The sequence below is a fragment of the Hesperophylax consimilis genome, chromosome 17 (genome assembly GCF_061612785.1).
Source record: "Hesperophylax consimilis isolate HC1 chromosome 17, BYU_Hcon_1.0, whole genome shotgun sequence".
Taxonomy (NCBI): domain Eukaryota; kingdom Metazoa; phylum Arthropoda; class Insecta; order Trichoptera; family Limnephilidae; genus Hesperophylax; species Hesperophylax consimilis.
The window spans coordinates 10,073,049-10,097,454 of NC_142852.1; the positions used below are offsets into that span (position 1 = coordinate 10,073,049).

Sequence of the window (24,406 nt, forward strand, 5' to 3'; positions counted from 1 at the left end):
GCCATTGCTACGCGAAGAGTGTGCGAGGAAATGACACGCTATTGATATCCCGCTTTACTTCGCTATGCGTGCACATGAGAAATCCACTTGTCCCCAGTTCTATTTTTCTATTTAGACCATCGATACCTACGACCGCATTGTGTAGCTTCGTCTCGTGACCAACTTGTGCAGGGGTACTAAAGTGAATCATTATTTCCGTTCGATAATTAAATTAATAATTTTTTGTAAGTACTTTTTCATTTATTTCCGAATACTGTGTTATACTATAACCTTATATTATAGTATTGAAAAGTGTGTATTACGTAACTATTTATTCGTGCGCTTTCGTCATTTAATCATTGATCTAAGATTTATTTTTGAATATTTATTTCACATTTTTTTTCTTATTCGTTATAATATTCAGTTAAGCAATACTGCGTTTTACATTATTTACAAAAACCCTTCCATTTTCAGGAAGAATAATGACTGACAGAAATTTAACAGAAGAAGAGATAGCGCAAGAACTTGATTATGATAGTGATATTGAGTTTGAAATGAACAATGACATATCAGATACTGAAGATTTGGTTGAACATTTAGAAGAATCGGACTCGGAATCGACTAGTGAAAATGAAGACGAGGGAGAAATACTAGTTTCAAAACACGGATTCGAATGGAGTGTATTACCACCATCATCATCGAGACGTCGGCAATGCAATATTGTCAATGAAACTTCCGGCCTGAAAAATGGTAGTTTATTATCTAACACAATAAGAGAAATGTTTGCTTTATTTATAAGCGCAGATATGGTGACAGAAATATGCCAAGAAACGAATCGTCAATTGAGGCGTTTACCCGGGAATATGATTGAGCAATTATCCGAAGATGAACTATATGCTTTCATCGGTATAATGCTTGCTTCCGGCAGAAATCGCACCCGAAAACTAAGTTTGAATGAGTTGTGGACAAGTGAAAGTCCATTTTGTCAGCCGTTTTTCACGGCAGCTATGTCTCGAGACAGGTTCATAAAAATTTATAGTCAGATCCGTTTTGATAATAGAGATACAAGACGAGAGAGATTTGAAGCTTCTTCAGACAAGCTAGAGCCAATTAAGTCGATTTTCAGTAAATTGGTAGATGCGTGTAAATCAAATTACTCTCCATCGCTTGATATAACCGTGGATGAGCGTTTGGCGGCGTTTAGAGGTAAATGTCCATTTCGGGTATATATGAAGTCAAAGCCAGCCAGGTATGGCATCAAAATATGGATCGCTGCAGATGCTAAAACCGCATATATATGTAACATGCAAATATACACCGGTATGATAAATAATAAAAGAGAAATAAATCAAGGCAATCGTGTCGTTATGGAATTGGTGGAACCTCAATATGGCACCAATAGAGGCATAACCACAGATAATTTTTTTACGTCAGTACCACTGGCGGACAATCTTTTGTCTAAAAATCTGACCATAACTGGCACTCTTCGCAAAAATAAGAGAGAAATCCCTAAAGAGTTTTTGCCATCAAAAGAAAGGCCATTGCATAGTAGCCAGTTTGGTTTATATCAAATAAAACACTTGTATCATATGTGCCTCAGCAAAATAAAGCAGTTTTGCTCTTATCAACTCAATTCCTTGGAAATGAAATAAGCCAAACCGATACAAAAAAACCAGATATTATTTTACATTACAATAAAACCAAAGGTGCTGTTGACACAGGGGACAAAATGACCTCCGAGTATTCGTGTGTAAGGTCGACAAGAAGATGGCCGTTTCGCTTGTTCATGGAAATGTTAGACATTGCTGCACTGAACACATATTTATTATGGATTCAAAAGTATCCGGAGTGGAAAAAAAATAATAGAAGTAAAAGGAAATTATTCATAACACAGCTAGGTTTAGAGTTGGCTAAGCCCAATGTAATGAAAAGAAAAAACAGCACGGTCAAATTTCACAAACAACAACAAGATGCTTTCGAGACAGTTTTGTCATATTATCAAGAAACACCACCCGCAACTGCTGTTACGAATGATATTACGAGTGATTCAAGAAATGTACTAGTGTCCCGAGCACCGTCGAAAACTTGCAGATTTTGTCCATACAACACAAAAAAAGAAGCACCATAGTTTGTCATATTTGTCAAAAATCTGTATGCACAAGCCACAGAAAAGAAAAAAAAATATTTCCTCCCACAATTGCGATGCAATTTAGATTAACAATTTAATATATTTGGTTTAAAATTTTTATTATTTTTAATTTCGCTGTATTGTTTTGTTCTTACATAATTTTGCTGTTATATTTAAATATAATGAATATAGAATTTTTAATGTTTAGTTTCTCAATATAATATTTCTTTTTACAAATTTGTTTATTTCATTTAAAAAAAAAAAAGTTTGAAACCCCTGCAAGACTGGCAGCGTAAACACGCAAAGCTGTGTGCGTGAGTCCAGCGCCCATCAGCCGCCATTCGGTCACGGACCGTCATTAGATAAGGACTTCTCGCACGTTTTTTTAGCATCTGCCGATGGTTTTTTCATGTTTTCAGCTATTAAATTACAATTATTATCACTTTTGACATAAAATATAATAAACATAAGCGATTGGCTATGAATATTCATATTTTTCCGATTTAAAATCGCTTATTTTAAGATGTGTATTGACTACACAGCACCGTAACGGGTGTATTTTTTTAGGACAGTAAGGGAAAGGTTAAATTTTCAGTAATATCAGAGTTCAAAAGTTAACTACGGTGAACAACGCTAAATGCGGTTGTTAAAGTTAGATTTGAATGAAAAATTGCAGCCAATAAGTAATTATCTGTATTAACTACTAATAAGTTTCTGTTTTTTAGGGAGAAAAATATTTAGATTTTAATGTATCTGAGAGGAAAATCGTCAAATCATTCAAATCAATGGAACTTTTTTCTGTCTGCCCAGGTAGTACGTTCTCTAGCGGTTGAAGTACCTAGGAGATGTGTTAACCAAATAATTCTTGTAGGTACAAGGTGCGATCTCCACAGGGTAAACAGAGAAGGAAATGTTCTAGAACGCACTAGTAGCTGCTGCTACAGTTCAACAGTTTTGAAAGTGAATTTAGAAGTGTAATAATATTATTTTTAAAATAATTAAATACATTACTGTACACATATTCATATATATTTTTATATTCGTGTTAGTAGTATGACATAATTATCTTGTTTACACATACATTTACATTTAAGTTACACGTACATTTAAGTTTAAAAAAAATCAAATCTTTTCCAATGCGATTCAGAACAAATTCAACGAAATCGCAAGGTTATAAATATTGTGACCATTATAAAATTATATTAATTTTAAATACTGGTAACTCTCTGGTGAAACATATCAGATCGAATGCTAGAATTTATTCTGTAAATAGTTTTCGTGAAGGTGAATGTTAACGCAAGGAACAAGAAAAGTGTCCAGTCAAAGAGTCTTTTCGAGAAAATGCATAATTCCATATTAAAATAAACATTGAGTGCGCACGCGTTTATTTCAATCTCTCTTCAGCCAGAAAACGAGAAAGTTTTTTTTCAGCTGTCAGTCAGTTTTTTCTCTTCAAGGAACACTGTTGATAACTTGCATAGTTGCACTCGGAACAAGAAAAGGGGGTTTTTCTCCGCTCTGAGTCAGCATGTGTTCCAACAAATGTCCTATATGGGGGGTAAGGTGGCCTTTCCTAGAATCTGAATATGTTCACTTGGAAAATGAAAAAGGTTTGTCACCACTGTGAGTCAGCATGTGGCTTTTAAGATGTGCGTTTTGAGAATATCCATAGATGAACAAGGAACAAGAAAAAGTTTTCTCCGTAGTGACTCAACGTGTGCTTCAGATTGCCTTTACAATAACATAAATATGTGCACTTGGAACATAAAACAGGTTTTTCGCCACTGTGAGTCAGCATGTGGGTATTAAGATGGGCGTTTTGGTAAAATTAAATGTTTCACACGGGACTTGAAAAAGGTTTATCTCCACCGTAAGTTAGCATGTTACACTTCAGAAAACATGTATAGTTGCACACGGAATATTAAAGAGGTGTACCTACGATGTGAGAGAGCATTTGGCTCTTCAGTCGGCCCTTTTGATTACATGCATAGTTGCATACGGAACATGAAAAAAGTTTTTCTCTACTGTAAGTCAGCATGTAGAACTTGAGTTGACCCTTACGATAACACGCATAGTTGCACAGGGAACATGAAAAAGGTTTTTCTCCACTGTGAGTCAGTATGTGTGCCTTCAGGTTACCCTGGTAAGAACTTGTATAATCGCACTCCAAACATGGAAGAGGTATTTCTCAACTGAGAATCAGCATGTGCCTCTTTAGCTGACCCTTTTAACAAGACGCATATTTGCACAAGGAACAAGAAAAAGGTTTTTTTCTCCACTGTGAATCGGCATGTGCCTCTTCAGCTGACCCTTTCGACCACACGCATAGTTGCACACGGAACATGAAAAAGGTTTTTCTCCAATGTGAGTGAGCATGTGGCTCATTAAATTACCCTTTGGGAAACACGCGTAGTTGCACACGGAACATGAAAAAGGTTTTTCCCAACTGTGAGTGAGCATGTAGCTCTTTCAATGACCCGTTTGACAACACGCATAATTGCACTCCAAACATTAAAACGGTTTTTCTCCACTGTGAATCAGCAGGTGCCTCTTTAGCTGACCCTGATAGCACGCATAGTTGCACACGGAACATGAAAAAGGTTTTTCTCCACTGTGAGTCAGCATGTGGCTCGTTAGGTCGCTTTTTCGATTACATGCATAGGTGCACACGGAACATGATAAAGGTTTTTTTCCACTGTGGGTCAGCATGTGGCTTGTTAGGTCGCTCTTTCGACAACATGCATAGTTGCACACGGAACATGAAAAAGTTTTTTTCCACTGTGAGTCAGCATGTGGCTCCTTAAATGACCCTTATGATAACTTGCATAGTTGCACACGGAACAAAAACATGGTTTTTCTCAACTGTGAGTCAGCAAGTGTGTCTTCAGGCTACCCTGTTGATAACTTGCATAGTTGCACTCCAAACATGAAAATAGTTTTTATCCACTGTGAATCAGCATGTGGCTCGTTAGGTCGCTTTTTCGACAACATGCATAGTTGCACACAGAACATGAAAAAGGTTTTTTTCCACTGTGAGTCAGCATGTGGCTCCTTAAATGACCCTTATGATAACTTGCATAGTTGCACACGGAACATGAAAATGGTTTTTCTCCACTGTGAGTCAGCAAGTGTGTCTTCAGGCTACCCTGTTGATAACTTGCATAGTTGCACTCCAAACATGAAAATAGTTTTTCTCCACTGTGAATCAGCATGTGCCTCTTCAGGTGACTCTTTTGACAACACGCATAGTTGCACACAGAACATGAAAAAGGTTTTTCTCCACTGTGAATCAGCATGTGCATCTTCAGCTGACCCTTTCGATAGCACGCATAGTTGCACACGGAACATGAAAAAGGTTTTTCTCCACTGTGAGTCAGCATGTGGCTCGTTAGGTCGCTTTTTCGATTACATGCATAGGTGCACACGGAACATGATAAAGGTTTTTCTTCACTGTGGGTCAGCATGTGGCTCGTTAGGTCGCTCTTTCGACAACATGCATAGTTGCACACGGAACATGAAAAAGGTTTTTTTCCACTGTGAGTCAGCATGTGGCTCCTTAAATGACTCTTATGATAACTTGCATAGTTGCATACGGAACATGAAAATTGTTTTTCTCCACTGTGAGTCAGCAAGTGTGTCTTCAGGCTACCCTGTTGATAACTTGCATAGTTGCACTCCAAACATGAAAATAGTTTTTCTCCACTGTGAATCAGCATGTGGCTCGTTAGGTCGCTTTTTCGATTACATGCATAGGTGCACACGGAACATGATAAAGGTTTTTCTCCACTGTGGGTCAGCATGTGGCTCGTTAGGTTGCTCTTTCGACAAAATGCATAGTTGCACACGGAACATGAAAAAGGTTTTTTTCCACTGTGCGTCAGCATGTGGCTCCTTAAATGACCCTTATGATAACTTGCATAGTTGCACACGGAACATGAAAAAGGTTTTTTTCCACTGTGAGTCAGCATGTGGCTCGTTAGGACGCTTTTTCGATTACATGCATAGGTGCACACGGAACACGATAAAGGTTTTTTTCCACTGTGAGTCAGCATGTGGCTCCTTAAATGACCCTTATGATTACTTGCATAGTTGCACACGGAACATGAAAATGGTTTTTCTCCACTGTGAGTCAGCAAGTGTGTCTTCAGGCTACCCTGTTGATAACTTGCATAGTTGCACTCCAAACATGAAAATAGTTTTTCTCCACTGTGAATCAGCATGTGGCTCGTTAGGTCGCTTTTTCGATTACATGCATAGGTGCACACGGAACATGATAAAGGTTTTTCTCCACTGTGGGTCAGCATGTGGCTCGTTAGGTTGCTCTTTCGACAAAATGCATAGTTGCACACGGAACATGAAAAAGGTTTTTTTCCACTGTGCGTCAGCATGTGGCTCCTTAAATGACCCTTATGATAACTTGCATAGTTGCACACGGAACATGAAAAAGGTTTTTTTCCACTGTGAGTCAGCATGTGGCTCGTTAGGACGCTTTTTCGATTACATGCATAGGTGCACACGGAACACGATAAAGGTTTTTTTCCACTGTGAGTCAGCATGTGGCTCCTTAAATGACCCTTATGATTACTTGCATAGTTGCACACGGAACATGAAAATGGTTTTTCTCCACTGTGAGTCAGCAAGTGTGTCTTCAGGCTACCCTGTTGATAACTTGCATAGTTGCACTCCAAACATGAAAATAGTTTTTCTCCACTGTGAATCAGCATGTGCCTCTTCAGGTCGCTTTTTCGAATACATGCATAGGTGCACACGGAACATGATAAAGGTTTTTTTCCACTGTGAGTCAGCATGTGGCTCGTTAGGACGCTTTTTCGATTACATGCATAGGTGCACACGGAACATGATAAAGGTTTTTTTCCACTGTGAGTCAGCATGTGGCTCCTTAAATGACCCTTATGATAACTTGCATAGTTGCACACGGAACATGAAAATGGTTTTTCTCCACTGTGAGTCAGCAAGTGTGTCTTCAGGCTACCCTGTTGATAACTTGCATAGTTGCACTCCAAACATGAAAATAGTTTTTCTCCACTGTGAATCAGCATGTGCCTCTTCAGGTGACCCTTTCGACAACACGCATAGTTGCACACAGAACATGAAAGTGGTTTTTCTCCACTGTGAATCAGCATGTGCATCTTCAGCTGACTCTTTTGACAAAACGCATAGTTGCACTCCAAACATGAAAACGGTTTTTCTCCACTGTGAATCAGCATGTGCCTCTTTAGCTGACCCTTTCGATAACACGCATAGTTGCACAGGGGACATGAAAAAGGTTTTTCTCCACTGTGAGTCAGCATGTGGCTCGTTAGGTCGCTCTTTCGATAACATGCATAGTTGCACACGGAACATGAAAAAGGTTTTTTTCCACTGTGAGTCAGCATGTGCCTCGGTAGGTCGCTCTTTCGATAACATGTATAGGTGCACACGGAACATGAAAAAGGTTTTTCTCCACTGTGAGTGAGCATGTGGCTCTTTAAATTACCCTTTTGAAAACACGCATAGTTGCACTCGGAACATGAAAAAGGTTTTTTTCCACTGTGAGTCAGCATGTGGCCCATTAGGCGACTCTTTTTATAACATGCATAGTTGCACACGGAACAAGAAAAAGTTTTTTCTCTTTCATGGGTGCTTACGTTTATTGCAAAATTTGACTTAGGAGAGGAGGAGTAGTTGTGATGGGGAGGAGTGATTCCCTTTTCCACAAAATGCGTCTGAAGATCTGTCGACAAATTTGAAAAATAACATGGGTGAAAAAGACGAAGTTAAACTTATTTCCTAAAATTAGAGTTTATAAGCGAAGTAAGTTCGTAGAAAGGTTAAAAAAAATAGGAGAGTCCGAATCGTTCAAGTTAACAGTGAAAAATTGGTTTTACCTGCTGCCTTGGTAATTCTTCCAAAGCGTTCTAAGCATTCCTCTTTAACATCCGGCAGGTCTATGTCAATTTTCATATAAGTAAGCCCCGCTTCATCTTGTCGGGGTACAAGATCCGCGTTTATGGTGACTGTCTTCACATTAATGTTTCCTGGAATAAAAAAGGACAATAAATATAATGAATCTTTGCATGGCCAGCCCTGAACCAAACGGCGCCTGACGCAAGTTTAATTTTGGCTGCCCTAACAGTCTAAATTAGTACACGCCGAGGCAGGATATCACTGTAATCATTAAAATGATGCTTTGTGTTTTTATGTAGAGCGGTATTTATCAAAAATAATATCAAGGGCGATGTGTTAGGTTAAGTATTCGACGCCCGGAGCGAACTGCACCAATTGCGCCTGCATAGGGCCAGCCCTGTATCTTCGTCAAATTGATATTAACGAGAATTTTTTGAATAGAAAAACAATAAAATATTCTTTTACGAATAAATATCGTTGATCAACAAGGTAAGATAAAAAGAGACCTCAGATGTCCGCTTCAGGGAACGATTCTTCATGAAAGAAAAAAATTTCTCCAGAGCACCTGTAGTAGAGAAATTGGTTGTTTTCAGTGAATGGAATATTGTTTTCCAATCGATATTAATGTTTTTTTAACGTATAATACGTGTAATTCACATCATATCTCAAATAAAATTAGGTGAAAATCGAGGAACCGACAACCTAATATGAATAGTATAAAAAAGTTTAATGAGTGCTGTATTTTGGTATTTTCCGGCAAGTACGCATATTAAGGTAAATTCCCAATACACCTCATGTTTTATAAGAGAGGATATTGTGCACAAGTGTGTGTCCTGTTTGCACGACATTTCAAAAGAGACATTGATTCCGGACATCCGAATTTTAAGTTCTATATTTAACACGTATGCAATGCAACAAACTGGCTGTCTGAGTACTCTCCGCATATTGCGAGCATTCCTTCGTTACAGCTGGGTGGTCGAAATCTAAATCTGAAATTCAATTTCACCTCCATCTTCTTCCTGGAGCCCTGGTTCCGTCTTGATGGATATAGTATCTGGCTTCAGTAGATCCATGGTCTGCTTTGGTAGAGTTTGGTTATTGGTTTAGCCCCGAAAAATATATCTGAAACAGAACATTGTTAAAATAAAGTAAAATGATAAAATTTATAAGTTAAATTACAACAGGATATATGATTTTTAGCTTAACTCGTTAAATCATTCCTCCTTACGTACCCTTAAAAATTGAACGTAACAACCTGCAAATCCTGATACGGGAGAATTATCTTGGGGTGTGCATTGATAAATACCCCAAATTTTATACAGCATATTCAAGATATTAAAGACAAAATCACCCCTTTAATTAGCGTACTTGGCCGGATATCATATCTGTTACCAAATAAAATTAAAAAAAGGTCTATATTATAGCCTCGTAAATTCACATTTAAACTACTTGATTGAAATATGGTTAAATGCATATGAAACATATATAAATGAACTACACGTAAAACAAAACAAAGTAATCAAAAAGCTATTTCAGTTCAAAGCTGGAACATCCACAGAAAAAATATGTATGAAAACAAAACTACTAACACTAAGAAACTTTTTATGAATATAATATAATATGTCTCCTTATATGAAAAATAAATAATAAACTCATACATCCAAATACAGAAATCATTAAAACGTACCAAGTACACAGACACTTTACACGGCAACAAGATAAAATACATTTAAACACCATACATACTCATTACGGCAAGCAATCCATTGGTTACGAGGGAGCAACATACATAATTGCCTCCCAGACGAAATTAAAAATGAAAAAAGTGTAGGTAAATTTAAAAAAAAGTTGTTCAGTTTTAAGATCAATCAACAAAACAATGAGAGTGAATAAAATGTTTGTGAAATATATTAATGTGTAATGTATTAGTTTTTTCTAGTTAAATAAGTGAAAATGTAATTTTCTTTTATCTAGAATAAAAAAACATAAAAAACAGATGAAAAATAAAATGTGGTTTCGCTTGGAATATCCTGTCAAAATAACGAAGTCGTAGCCAAAACACATATTTGAAAACCTTGAAGATATGACAACGGTTAAGAGAAACGTTGTTTAGCGTGGGAAAACTATATTTATATATATTTACAATCTTTACCGCCATTCCGCTTTTAACAAAATATCTGTTAACCATATGTTTTTTTGAGATCATTGTAATAAATGCCTTCGAAATGCTAATATAATAATAGGTAGACCTCAAATTGACAGTTTAAATATTCTACTTTGACAAAACGCCCAATGATTCCCTAACTAAACTGGAATAACGGCAGCTACCAAATAAATAGCGATGAATATAAGAATGAGTACTTACTTTACCAATAACCATCACAGGCGTGGGATAGTATGTTTAACAGGATGAAACGACTCTCGGAGAAGAAAGCACTTGTTAGCACTTGTCAAAAATATTTTTGGGTTATGCATAGACAAGAATGAAGTCATAGACAATTATTATTATTTTCATGGCGACCAGATAACTCAAAAAAAAACATTTTCATCATTTGACTTTTGAACATATTATGCACATTGTTCATACATATTCATCATATGATAATTAATAACGGTAATTCATAAGAACGGTTATTATTAAGAACGATCGTAACTAAGAATAACTATTTTTAAGAACATTTCATATTCAGCACAATTTGCGGGTCATTCCACGCGAGTAAAAGTTAGTTCTGCCTCAAAGTCTCAACAAAACAGTTCCATTATTTTATCTGGTTAATTATTGATGTGATAAGGGTTATTATTAATTTTAATTATATTTTCATTTGTGTTCCGAGTTTCAGCAGAAAAAAAATAACAATAATGTTTGCAACTAAATAATTTTGAGTTTTAATGTGAACATGTTCGTGATATTTGCAAGTAAATTGTTTATTTGTTTTTGACGTTGTTATGTAAATATTTTCTTTGTGTATTTATTTGCAGATATCGACACTTGCAGAAAGCCATTTCTTTGTGATTCTCTATCGACGAGACCAATCCAAGTTACGTTACTGCGCACTTGTCTACTCTATAACATTCTGTACCGCTGGTTGTCAGCCGGCTGCAATGGTATATAACACATGGGTGTTATATATCATTGGCCGGCTGGTAGAGTCGCGAAAAAAGGGACTAATAGTAAAAAAGTCTACTTGGGCTAGAAATGATACATAATAAAATAACGACAATACTTTAGTGTCATCTTTTTTCTCAAGTGCCTTCACATTTACGTATTTATTTTCTGTAAAATGAAACATGCTGTCACGAACCATAAATCAACTATCTATAGATTTGGTGTGAGAATTGGATTTTGATTTCTAATCTTTATTTTTGGTGTAAATTTATCTTTATTTTAATGTTGTTTTTTGTTTAAATGTATAAATTCGTATATTTTAAAATGGGGGCCTCAGCACGGGTGAACAACCCAGTGAGGCCAACGTTGCTGAATTGAAATGTGAAGTACTGTAGAGTAATGTATCAATAAATAAATTGATAACTCCGCCCTCTTTCCGTACGTTTGGCTCGGTCAAGTTTTAACCTTAGATCTGGCAAATTTGTAGACACCACGCATCGCTGACGTCACACCATACCATCGACAAAGGATAGAAGAAATTTTTAAAAAAGGCGCAATCATAGACAATATAATTCTGCTTCGGAACCTACCGAAAACCCAATTCATTAGCCTAAAACATAAGTAAAATGTCACCCAAGACCACAAGATCCCACCTGACAAAGCCCTGTCCTAAGAAAGAAATTACCTTTAAAGTATCTTCCTTTACAGCTCTTTTTCTCAGGACAGCGTTTTATCAGAAGGAAGCTGAAAAACAAACTCATAATTACATGTACAGTTATTTTATTTTTTTAAATATAAATATGAAATACAATAACATAAACACAAAACACATTTAGAAGAAATTACTGTATCAATATATGACTAGCTGTTGGAAATGATTAGTTATTTTCTTTCAACATCCAACGCTATTGAAAAAAATAAATAAGTCAATAAGGCAGTCAATGATTCAACCTAATGTTTTAGCTGTATTAGCGTCTAATTACATTATTATTTTTTTTTTGTTTCCCTCTTAATTATCTTATTACTTAAATATTTATACCTTTCATATATAAATAGTAAGTATATACTTTTGTGATACTTTTTAGTTTTAAAAACTTTATATGCCTTTTAGATATTTTTAACTTAGGAATAGTACACAACATAAAGAATGTAACAGTGTAAACAGAAAAGTAAATCAATAGGTTATTGTTTTAACAATACATATTGACACCTGATAAATAAATAGGGTATAATAATAACAAATAAAAACACAAAATACAAGAATATATACGCACAAAATAAATTTAAAGAAGGTGTTGAGAGAATATTCATTATGATGATGTAATAAAAAAGTAGAACTACATATAAACTAGACATATAAAATAAACTAATTTGACTATTTTTTATTAACCACTGAAGCAGCGACCACGCGAAATAAATAATTTTGCCTCGATTGCTCGAGATATCCAGACGATCATTTTTTTTAATTTTTCGCCAACCTTAAAAAAAACATAACTTAGAATTTTTACATGAAGTAATACAAACTTATCATAGTGCTATATAGCCAATGAGTTAACCTGTATTTTGAGGTTGGTTTCTGTTTGTTTATAATCGCGTGAATCCTGCGTATTTTTTATTTCGAAACTGCTGTGACAGGTACTTTTTCGAGTCGACATTAAATATTTTATATTTCTGTATGTTTTCTGTTAATTACTTGATAATAAATGATACATGTCTATGGAAAAAAGACTTGATTTTTAACCGTAAACAACCTTTCAGAGATCGTGGGTGAAAAAATATTTTAAAGAATTTGATCACGGACTGTCCAAATGTCAAGAACTAAATTACTATGTTAAGTATATTTAACACACTGAAATTGTATTAAATTAGAAAGATAATTTCATTGTCTACAATTACCAATAACAATTATTATAATTTTTGCCTTTTTAACTAATTGAATAGTACATATAATACAGACAGTCTATTTTACAATGTCAAAATCGAAGCGCCGTTTTTTATACATTTGAGATCTAATACAGGATATTTTACCATGTTTTTATATTGGATAGTAAAACAAGAAACAAGGTTTTTAATAAGATATGTATCAAAGTAAGACATATTACTAATCTTTCAGAAAATACTTTGTAAATTGCTTAAATTCCGTGTTATTTTGACATTTTTTCCTCCAGAATACGTGATCTGACAGCGTTTAAGATCAATACACACGGGCCTTAGCATGAGAATCGATCGAACTTAACGATATCGGATTGCTAAGCGTATCTACCGACCATTTTATAACGACTTCCCTAGCATGAGAACGCTATTGATATCTCTAACGACATCGATAAGGCAATAAATACAAATCGATATACGCTGGCAATACTGGGACGGAATTGTCTATGAATTGGATAGACGTCAGACGTCAAACGATTTCAAGCTTGATCATTGTAACCGCCGTGTTTTTTTAATATTTTACGATGTCGCAAGCAATGGTAGCTGGGTAAGTTATTTATTTATCTTTTTATGTGAAAGAATTTCCATTATTATCAAAGAGATATACTTACTGTGATATACTTATTGTGTCAAAATTTTGAAGTTATTTTTACTAATATTTAAATCATACGCAGTATTTTAAGATACCTATTCAAAATGCTGATATTATGATTTCAGGAAGAGAGTAAGGTCGACGACCAGTCAAATGGATCTGCTAACCAGCTATATGGCTGACCATTCGGAGTTGAAGGTTTGTGGGACCTCGGGGTTCCCAAAAAAATAAGGAAATGTGGCGGAACAACTGGCAGAATTGGGTCCTGCTAAGTCAGCCGAGCAGTGGAAAACAGTGAGTATTTGTACCTTCCTATACAAACTGGTTGCAGCAAACTTTGCTGACCTTCTAATATAATCTATCATCGAGACACTTGATCTCTCTTTCTGGTTTCAATCCTGGGATTGGTTTGCAGCAATTTTATCCAATCTCCTCTTCCATTCTTCCCTGTCGCTAATTCCATACTTGATATAAGACCGTAAATCACTTTTAACCTGACATTATTTTTACATTTTACAGACATGGCGTAACTTAAAATGTAAGTCGCGCGCCCAAAACGCCGATGCCAAGCGAGCTGCCCTCACGACTGGAAACACTGCCGAGATACCGGTGTTAACTGACCTGACACAGAAGGTCATCAACATCATCGGCAGAGCCAGTTCTGAGGGCAGCGGACTTCCAGAAAGCTGTATAGGAGAGGGACTTGAACTCATAATGCAGGATGTTGAGGTCACTAATGTCTTAAAATGTTAATATAATATATTCTGTCAAATTTAGTTGATCTTTCATTATCAATGAAAATTATTTGTGTGTTTTACAGTATTCCGATGAAGTTGGAGAAGGGCCCACAGATTTACAGATTGCTCGGGCGAGAAGGGGAAGCTAACTGACAAGCCAGATGTGGGGGTTCGGATGGTGATGGCGCAGGAGGCTAATAACGAATCATCCAAGGAGCTTGTGGGAGCTATTAATAAATTCTCCAATATTTTTAAGGTATTTCCTATTTCTCTTCGAATCACTCCCAAATACAGCGCTATACGTGTAAGTTGCCAGATTAAAATATAAAGAAATAGCGTCAATTCATGTTTAGGCCACCGCCAACTTATAAGTGTGGCACTGTACTTTTAAATTAGAATTAAATCTTAGTAGAACAAAATAAAATGCCCAGCTTTGACTTATTTCATTTATTTATTGTACTATTCCCAATGTACTATTTTTCCATTTTCCGCGGTGGAGTTTTTATTGTTCTGTTTGTTTAGATATTCTTTGTGTTAAAAAAAATTAATAAACATGTAAAATCCAGCTTAGCGAGAAATTCAAAATGAATAAATTAATTTATAATCTTCCTTTTAGTATGTCGACTACCTATTGTTATTTAAATTAAATTAATGAGTTGTTATTTATCATTTCAGAGTTCAATGGATCGATTTGCTGACATTTTTGAGGTATTTCCCGTTCCTTTTTGTAATTATTTGTCAGGGCACCCCGAGACCGGGCAAGATACAGTGTCTACATAGACATGGTGCTTTTCTGGTCTCGTCTCACTGGCACTAATAACTAATTTACTATAGAAGGTAAATTAAGTAAGTAAATTAATGAATTATCATCTCTTGTTTCAGAGATACACGGCAGTGGAACGTGAAAGGGTTTGTTTACTCTAACGACAGTTGGCGAGGTATTTATTTGTTATACATCTATACAGGCTTTTAAAAACATTTAATGTACAAAACTGAACAAATTAAATTAAATATTGCATTATTTAATATGTCACTTGAGAGATTGCGAAGTATGTTCACAAGGGATGGAACACGATTATTAACAATTGTCCTTGGAGATGCAAGCAGTCCAGCTAGGAGGTACGATGAAAGTAGAATGAATGAGATCTCTAATTAAACATTTCTAATTCAAGACAAACTCAACCATCGAAACAACCGTCAACATCATTTGCTAACTCGCCCAACTATACGTTGCAGTTGAAGTCGGAGGACGACTGCGATTAGTTTTTAGGTTTTTTTTATAATTTTCAAGATAATAAGTTTTTTGTATACTTTGTGTGTTAAATTTTTATTTTTATTTACGTTTTGTATGTTCATAATTTTTATGTTTCTTGTGAAAAAGTGAAACTCAACAACAAATGTCATTTTTTTACAATTTAGATACATACAATACAATATTTTAAAGTACTTGTTGTGTAATATTGCATGCAGCACTTTGCATATACATATACTTGATTAGTAGCAGTTCTTCAAACTCTTGCAATGTCTCTGTGAGGCGTGAATTGTTTTTACAATGTAGGTACATACAATACAATGTTTTAAAGTACTATTGAAGTTCTTTTTGAGAAATATTGCATTTAATATATTATCATTCGTGGGAGAAGTACTTTTGCACTAGTTCGTCTCTCACTCTGCGGGCTACAACAACCCTGCTGACATCTTCAGGCTGGTGCAGCAGCTCAACCTCTCTTAACTCTACATTATCATTATAATTATAAGCATATAGTTCAACAAGGAAACTGACTTATAGTGCTTCATCATGTTGTATAGTATAGCACAAGTAATAATTATTTGACCAGCAGCATCGGGCTCATAACGGAGAACTCTGTCTTTCCTGAGGCAACGGAATATAGCCTTCCATGCCCCAAATAGGCGTTCTACGGAACATCTCGCCTCACAGTGCGCCTTTGTGTATCTGTATTGGGCACTCGAGTGTATATCCAGAATCGCCTGATTGAAACAAAACACCCATTATAATAGGTACATATAACTACATGAGTTGTTGAAATACATACCTAGCAAGAAATATGTCCCAATTCTCTGATTGTATAGTCTGTTCATTTCAGTTTTGACTAAACTATTATTCCAAATGAAATGGTCATGGACAGTACCCGGGAAGCGTTTGTTGATGCTCAATATTTTCAACGTAGCATCGCAGACCTGTTTAGCAAACATAAAAAAACCTTCAATAAAATTTGAAAACAACAATCCGGCTGTTTTATTTCTGAAAAAATATTTACCACTTGAACATTCAGCGAATAAAATCCTTTGTGGTTTTTGTACTGCTCCTCGTGTCTGGAAGGGGTGACGATGGCGATGTGGGTGCAATCGATGCATCCCAGAACATGTGGAAAGTTTAATTTTTCCCTAAAACTACTCTCTACTTGCTTGCGGGCTTCATTTGTAGCCGGAAAATGTATCCATCTTCTGTACAGATGTTCTAAAACTGCTTTCATAAACAGTTTTATGCACTTGCTAACGGTAGTTTGCCCTATCGCCAAGAAGTGATCTTGGCCTACTCCACGTTGGTAGCTCCCTGTAGCAAAGAAGCTGATGGGTGCGAGTACCTGTCAACATCATAATACAACTAATTAATAAACTTCACTTTTGATCATTTTAATCACTAGATCGCTTTTGGCAATATATTTTCCAATTGCTGTACTGAAAAAAATTGCAGTTATCTAGTGATTTTTACTATTTTTTTTATAAATCCTACGAATATGATATAAACGGATAAATACAGGTAAAGTGCTATATAGTCAATGAATAATGACTATATAGCACTTTAATAAGTTTTTATGTTTCCATGTTAAAATTTAAAGTTATGATTTTTTAAATGTCGGCGAAAAATTATCCTGGAAATCTCTAGCAATCGAAGCAAATTTATTTATTTCACGTGGTCGTTCCAGTGGTGGATAGATTTATATTGTGTTTTTGTTTTACTAAGATATCAATAATATTTAATACTCTCACTTTAATGTATACTGGAAGTCCTTATGTATTTTTTGACACTATAAAAGGAGTTAATTGATCAATGAGATCTCTAGCCATAATACGAGATATTCGAAACAATTGTCTGAATTCCGTCTCTGCAAGTTCGAACGGATTCAATTGATCGCGTAAACGACGCCCTTCATTGAACCAGAAATTTTGCATAATGAACGACATTATTAAAAAAATACGTATATCGACAGCCAACCAAAGTTTTAACTGACACTCAAGACCCCACGTTATATTCGGCGGGCTTTTAGCAACCGTCGGTCGGAAGTTATCCTATCGATACATTCTCATGCTCGCAATTTTAACGATACCGTCGCTACTTTGACCATAGACAAGGAATTTTAACAATCGTCGGTTGTTATATTTTGATCGTGCTAGCATATGTCGTTAAGTGCTCATTGATGACGTATTTTAACGATATCGTATTGCTATAGGGCTATATCGACTTCTCATGCTAAGGCCCGGGGGGCAAGCACAGAAAATTCGATAACTTTACAATATCGGATCGACAGACGTAACTTCCGACGAGTTTATATCAATACCCCCTAGCATGTAAAAGCTATCGGTAACTATACCAATATTGATAACGCAATAAATAAGAAATCGATATACGCTGGCAATACTGAAGCAGTTGTCTATGGATCGCTTCTCAAACGTCAAACTTCAACGGTTACCAACGGCTTTACGTATTATCTACAAAAATCAACTTATTATGATGTCGAAGTCAAATGAATCAATGTAAGTTATTTATTTATCTTGTTTATATGGGATTATCAATAAAGATGTGCTTGTAGACATTCAGAATGCTTTATTACGATTTCAGCAAGAAAGTACGGTCGACGGCCAGTCAGATTGATTTTCTCACCAACTATATGGCAAGTCATTCAGAATTCGCTGCTGGCAGATTTGTTGGTCCTCAGGGTGCCCAAAAAAACCGCGACATGTGGCAGAAGTTGGCAGAGCAATTGGCTGAACTAGGTCCTGCTAAGTCAGCCGAGCAGTGGAAAACAGTGAGTATTTTAACTTACCTAAACAAACTGGCTTTTTTTTACGAAAATGCCGGACTTCTAATCTAATCTATCATGAAGACACTTAATATAAGTCCGTAAAACACTTTTAAGCTGATATTATTTTTGTTATTTTCAGACATGGCGTGATTTAAAGTGTAAGTCGCGGGCAACAAACGCCTATGCCAAGCGAGCTGCTCTCAGAACTGGAAACACTGTTACCATACCGGTATTAAGTGACATCACTCAAAAAGTGATTAGTATCATTGGCAGAGCCAGTTCTGAGGGCAGTGGAGTTCCCGAAAGCTGCATAGGAGAGGGATCAGAACAACTTGTGCTGGATATTGAGGTCACTAATGTCTTAGAATGTTAATATAATATATATTTGCTGTCAAAATGGAATTTATCGTTCATCATCAATGCCAATTATTTGTGTTTTATAGTACTCCGATCAGCAGCTCTTCACGCCTCAGCCCAGTGTAGGGATGGAAACTGGGCTGAGAAGTCAACCCAACCCAGCCAAGAAGAGGAAGCTAGCTGCTACGCCAGATGCCGGCTGTCGTATGGCAAAAGCTCAAGAAGCCAGCAACAACATCTCTAAAGAGCTTGTGGCAGTTGCCAACAGATTTACAGATGTTTTTGAGGTATTTCCTACATATTTCTTTTTAATCACTCCCAATTAATTTCAAATTAAGTAAAATTTATGAATTGTTATTTATAATTTCAGAGTTCAGTGGCAACCTTTCAAAGTTCAGCGGCGGCCTTCTTATTCTCATTAACTTACTAATTAACCATCACGCCGTTTCCCGCAGGGGTAGGCAGTACCAGTACAAAGGATGTACCGCCAATCAACTCGGTCTTGGCACACACTTCTTGCCTCTTGCCTCTTGCCACAAGAAGAAAGGGTTGACATACTCCGACAACAGATATTGAGGTATTACAGTACATATTTCATATTATTATGATGTCACTTGAATGTTTGAGTATGTCTCAAGAGAGGCACGAGAAACACGATAATTAAAAGTTCATGAAGCGAGGCTAGCAGCCTACAATGGAAAGCTAGTACCTACTCTAATATATATATATATATATATATATATAGCAGTGAGGCATGGAACTGGCAGAGGAACGATGAAAGTATAATGAATGAAATCTCTAATAATACACTTTTCTTTCTATTTCTAGACCAACAGATCCAGTACCATCGACTTCCCATAACTATTCATTGCAGTTGGAATCTGAAGACGAGGAAAATTCAATTTAATTTTTATGTGTGCCATTTGTTCCAATATCTCTGTTTTACTTGTTCATTAGAATAAGTTTTATTTTATTTATTAAGTTAAAAGAAATATACATATTTCGCTTTATTAACTTAAGTACACATTTTATAAAAGTACATTTCAATTTTGTTCACTAATTTTAAAATCAAACGGTTTTCTTAAATATATTAATTCTATTACTGTTTTCAAGCTATCGGGAAGGAGATTGTATACGTGTACACCCTCATAGCCTGTATTTCTTTTGCCACTTTCAGTCTTTGGTGAATTTGAGTATATGTAATTTGTTATGTACTTGTATAGTGTTCAATGACTTGTAATGTTTACATAAATGTTGTATTTGTGTGTATGAAGCCATTTTGGTTTTTGTAGATTTATAGACATATGTTATATTCATACAGTTTTAGTAAAATACTTTTTTTATGTGCTCCCGTCTGGAGCCAGTGAGACTATGGCATCCCCAATCGGGGTATGTTGCGAGGCTGAAGGTAGTGGGGAAAGGAAGGAGATAGGGAAGAGGAAAATGGGAAAGTAAAAAAATACACAGTTTAGCAAAAATAGTAATTATGTAATCACATAAATATGTAATATTATCTTATCATAGTAACAAGATGTTAGAATCTGTCTTAAATGTAGCAGCTAGATTTGAGATTAGACAAAAATATCATTATGTAAGGTAATTAACATTAGTTAAAATTAGTCTCTGTTGGCGGGTTCAGTGAGAATCTTCTTCAGCAATGCGGGCACAGGCACTTCTTCATCCAAACATTCAAAATAGAAATGATTGAAATGTTTAAACTTTGTTTTATTAGATGGGTAAGATGAGTTTATTCATTAGAGAAGTACTTCCGAACGACTTGATCTCTCACTCCGCGGGCTGCTACTACTCTGCTGACATCTTCAGCCTGGTTTAATATCTCTTCTATCACGATATTATCAATAAATTCATCTGTTAATCTGAAATAAAACGATTATTATTTTGAATTGTTGCCTTACTTTCTTTAAATGCATTTCATTTAGTTAAATAAGGAAACTGACTTATAGTGCTTCATCATGTTGTATAAAATAGCACATGTAGTGATTATTTGACCAGCAACTTCTGGCTCGTAATGGAGAACTCTATCTTTCCTAAGGCAACGGAATATAGCCTTCCATGCTCCAAATAGACGTTCTATGCAACATCTCGCCTTACAGTGCGCCTTTGTATATTTGTACTCTGCACTTCCCTCAGCTGCATCAAATATTGGGGTCATGAGATAAGGTTCCAATGTGTACCCGGAGTCACCTGATTGAAACATAAACACCCATTACAATAGGTATATATAACTACTAAGTTATGGATTGTTGAAATATAACATAGTATAATACCTAGCAAGAAATACGTCCCAATTCTCTGATTATATAGTCTGGTCATTTCAGTTTTTACTGTTCTACTATTCCAAACAAATTGATCGTGGACAGTACCCGGGAAGCGTGTGTTAATACTTAATATTGTCAACTCAGCATCACATACCTGTATAACAAACATGTAAAACCTTCAATAAAATGTGAAAACACCGTACACCAACTGTTTTATTTGTAAAAACAAACATTTTACCACTTGAACATTGAGCGAATAGAATCCTTTATGATTTTTATACTGCTCTTCATGTCTGGAAGGGGTCACAATGGCAATGTGGGTGCAATCAATGCAGCCCAGAACATGAGGAAAGTTTAATTTGTCCCTGAAAGCACTCTCCACTTGCTTCCTGGCTTAGTTTGTTGCTGGAAAATGTATCCACCTTCTATAAAGGTGCTCCAACACTGCCTTCATAAACACTTTGATGCATTTACTGACGGTTGTCTGACCTATAGCCAGCATATGGTCTTGCCCCACCCCACGTTGGTAACTTCCTGTGGCGAAGAAACTTATTGGTGCTAATACCTGTCAACATTATAATCCTTTTATTAATGATCAACATTGTGTTTTTACAAAGATATCATTATAATATTAAATGCACTTACTTTAATGTACATTGGAAGTCCGATTGTACTTTTTGACACTAAAAAGGGAGTTAGTTGATCTATAAGATCTTTAGCCATTATACGAGATATCCGGAACAAGTGTCTGAATTCAGTCTCTCCAAGTTCAAACGGATTCAATTGATCGCGTAAACGGCGTCTTTCAATCTTACGAGCTTCTTTGGAATCGTTAGCCTGCCTCCGTTCATTGATTTACCAGTAATTTTGTAAAAAAAACGGCATTATTAAAAAGTTGTTTTTATATCGAAAGTTTAACTGACAGCCAAGAGTCCGCGATAGATTTGGCGTGTTTTTGTCAATCGTCGGTTGGAATATTTGACAACCGTGCTCGCAAATAACGCCAACTGACCATAGACAATGAATTTTGTCAATTGTCGGTCGGAATATACCCAATCTACCATTGACCATGCTCGCAACTATCGGTAACTGATCTTATATGACGAATTTTATCGAATTTTGTCAATATCGGGCTTTATCGATCGTTCATGCTAGGGCCCCTGGCGGCCATTGCCGTAGGAATTTGAAGCCATCTTGAACGAGTCAGATCACGGCGGGAATTCAAAATACATGCATTCTATCGTACATTAAGAACATATTTGTTTAAACACCTCTTTATGAAATGTATACTTTATTTCTAATTAAATATTGAGTAAATGATTAGTAAATAAATAAATGGATTATTAACCGACTCACGGAATGTGTGACAAAAGGCTTTTCTAATTATGGTTTTAATACATACCGCACCATCATTTTAGGACTCAAACTTTGCCAAATAATTCAAATAAGTTATTGTGAAAGAAAAAGGACTGGATTTGACAAAAGTTTGATTGGGAATAAGGAAGTTGAGTGTAAAATATTTTGACTTATAAAAAAGATGTTCATGTAGATCAAAAAATATCGATTCTAAATATATAAATATATTTCTATATTATTATTCTTAGAATTAGTTAAACGTTCTTGAAAAAGCATTCAATAGCAATTGACTGTATACGCTCCACGATTGGTCGAAAGAATTCTGTCGTCACATGTGTCGTTACTTGTACGTACAACGGATCACCTATGGTGCATCTCTTTCTATTACATGAGAGATGGTCGGTTTAGATGAGAGAGGTGTATAGGCCAAAGGTTTATTTGGGTTTGTCAAATATATGTACGTATTTGTTATTATTATTATATGAAATGGATTTCTAAAGATACATATTCGTATAGTGCTTTATAATAATATGTTGTTTATTGCATAACTTAGAAGTTTTTATTATTATACATGTCACATAGCATGTGATACACTTCAGGCCGCCGGCCGCTCAGAAAAGTCTCTCAGTGAACTGGGCTGTAAACCGTTATTTTACTTTTGGTCTCTACTTTTCTGCGCGGTGGTCCTGAATTCGCGCGTGGAACGTCAACAAGTAGCGACGGCAATACCGTACAAGTACCGTACCGGGCGTGAAAAGCAAATATTCTAACTTAAAATATTAATTTAACTATGAAATCTTAATCAATTTTCTTTTTTTTTTAATAACATCAATTCTAATAGACGGTTAACATTGGTAAAAAAATTACTGGAATTCCTTGTTAAAGAATTAAATTTTTTTCCATACAAACTGCTTAAGCTACGTGGTTTTCACAGTTCCAATGACGTCACACCACACCCCGCCTGTTACCGCTCGGATTCCGCTCGTTTTGGCGGGCTTAATAAAATTTAAACTTTGAGAATTAATTTAATTATGAAAACTAACTTTAAAAAAAAAAAAAATACCAGTATTTAAGTTTGAATGCGAACATTGATAAAAAAAAATAAAAAAAATGGACTCAAATTCCTTATTGGGAAAAGAGAAAAAATGACGTATTATATACTAACAGGATAAGCTCCTGGGTTTTTATTAGATATTTTAATTTGGGAGGTGGTCAATGGGTACCGCCGCCCCGGGAACCATACTCTGGGTTACCAACACCTCTGCCACAGGTCACCTGAAGTGGTTCGCTACGTTTGGTGACTTAGCAGGGGTGCCCGGGCTCATGGAGGGTTGTGCGTTCTGGATCACACTGATGAATGGGTCGCCCTACTCACTGCGGGGCGGGCCGGGCTGTGAGAGGTCGGTTGAGGGAGATCCAGTAAACCGGTTATCACTGTCCGGGCCGCTGGATAGTACAGGGGCCCGACCCTTGGGCTCACGACCAAGGGTGGGCTGCCCCATCAGCCAGCGAAAAAACCCTGCCGCTGATGTTGTGCCGGTTCGTCACCGGAGTGGACCCAGCATCTAGCGTTTGGGGCGCACTGGGTGACCTCCACAGCCGGACTCTCCTGCCCATTGCCTAGAACCGCAGTCAGAAGAACATACCTTACATTTGGTGTTTCCAGTTGCTCCACTCTCCAACTCCCCACCCAACCTTTTTAACCTAATCCTTCCCAACCCATCCTAAATCCCACAAACAAATAAAACAAACTTAAAAACTATGAACTCACAACAAATTAATATAAACTCAGCGACAGCGAACAGTAGGAGTCCTCAGTGTGGACCGAGGATGAAGGTGAATTTCGCTAACATTCGCGGTCTGCACACCAACCTAACTCCCATCCACCACCACCTTCTCTCACGAAATCCCCATCTCCTCTTCCTTACGGAAACACAGATTGCCGAGCCCCCAGATACCTCCTATCTGAACTGCCCAGGATATCATC

At 36.3% G+C, this 24,406-nt stretch overlaps 3 protein-coding genes across 3 annotated transcripts in view; all 3 read left to right on the plus strand.

Annotated features, from left to right (window-relative positions):
- LOC149415949 (uncharacterized) overlaps positions 1–20,417 on the plus strand; it is a 69,999-nt gene extending 49,582 nt beyond the window's left edge. The window contains exon 5 of the mRNA XM_089642012.1: positions 19,613–20,417. Within this exon, the coding sequence (XP_089498138.1) occupies positions 19,613–19,691 (79 nt within the window). The 3' untranslated portion in view covers positions 19,692–20,417. The remainder of the gene's footprint in view (positions 1–19,612) is intronic.
- Positions 1–24,406, plus strand: part of LOC149415946 (partner of xrn-2 protein 1-like) — a 597,347-nt gene that overhangs the window by 532,297 nt on the left and 40,644 nt on the right. The gene's annotated exons all lie outside the window — the stretch shown is intronic.
- LOC149415950 (uncharacterized) lies at positions 333–14,530 on the plus strand. Its single transcript, XM_089641634.1, has 4 exons — positions 333–657; positions 1,593–2,035; positions 14,164–14,373; positions 14,465–14,530. The coding sequence occupies exons 1-4, from the start codon at positions 462–464 to the stop codon at positions 14,528–14,530; spliced, it is 915 nt and encodes a 304-aa protein (XP_089497760.1). The 5' UTR covers positions 333–461.

Bases quoted from the DNA above. Each gene is read 5' to 3' on its own strand.
- LOC149415950 (XM_089641634.1), top strand. From the start codon at position 462: ATGACTGACAGAAATTTAACAGAAGAAGAGATAGCGCAAGAACTTGAT. The intron at 2,036-14,163 runs GTACTAGTGTCC...TACATTTTACAG, and splicing joins TTACGAGTGATTCAAGAAAT to ACATGGCGTAACTTAAAATG. The intron at 14,374-14,464 runs GTCACTAATGTC...TGTGTTTTACAG, and splicing joins TCATAATGCAGGATGTTGAG to TATTCCGATGAAGTTGGAGA.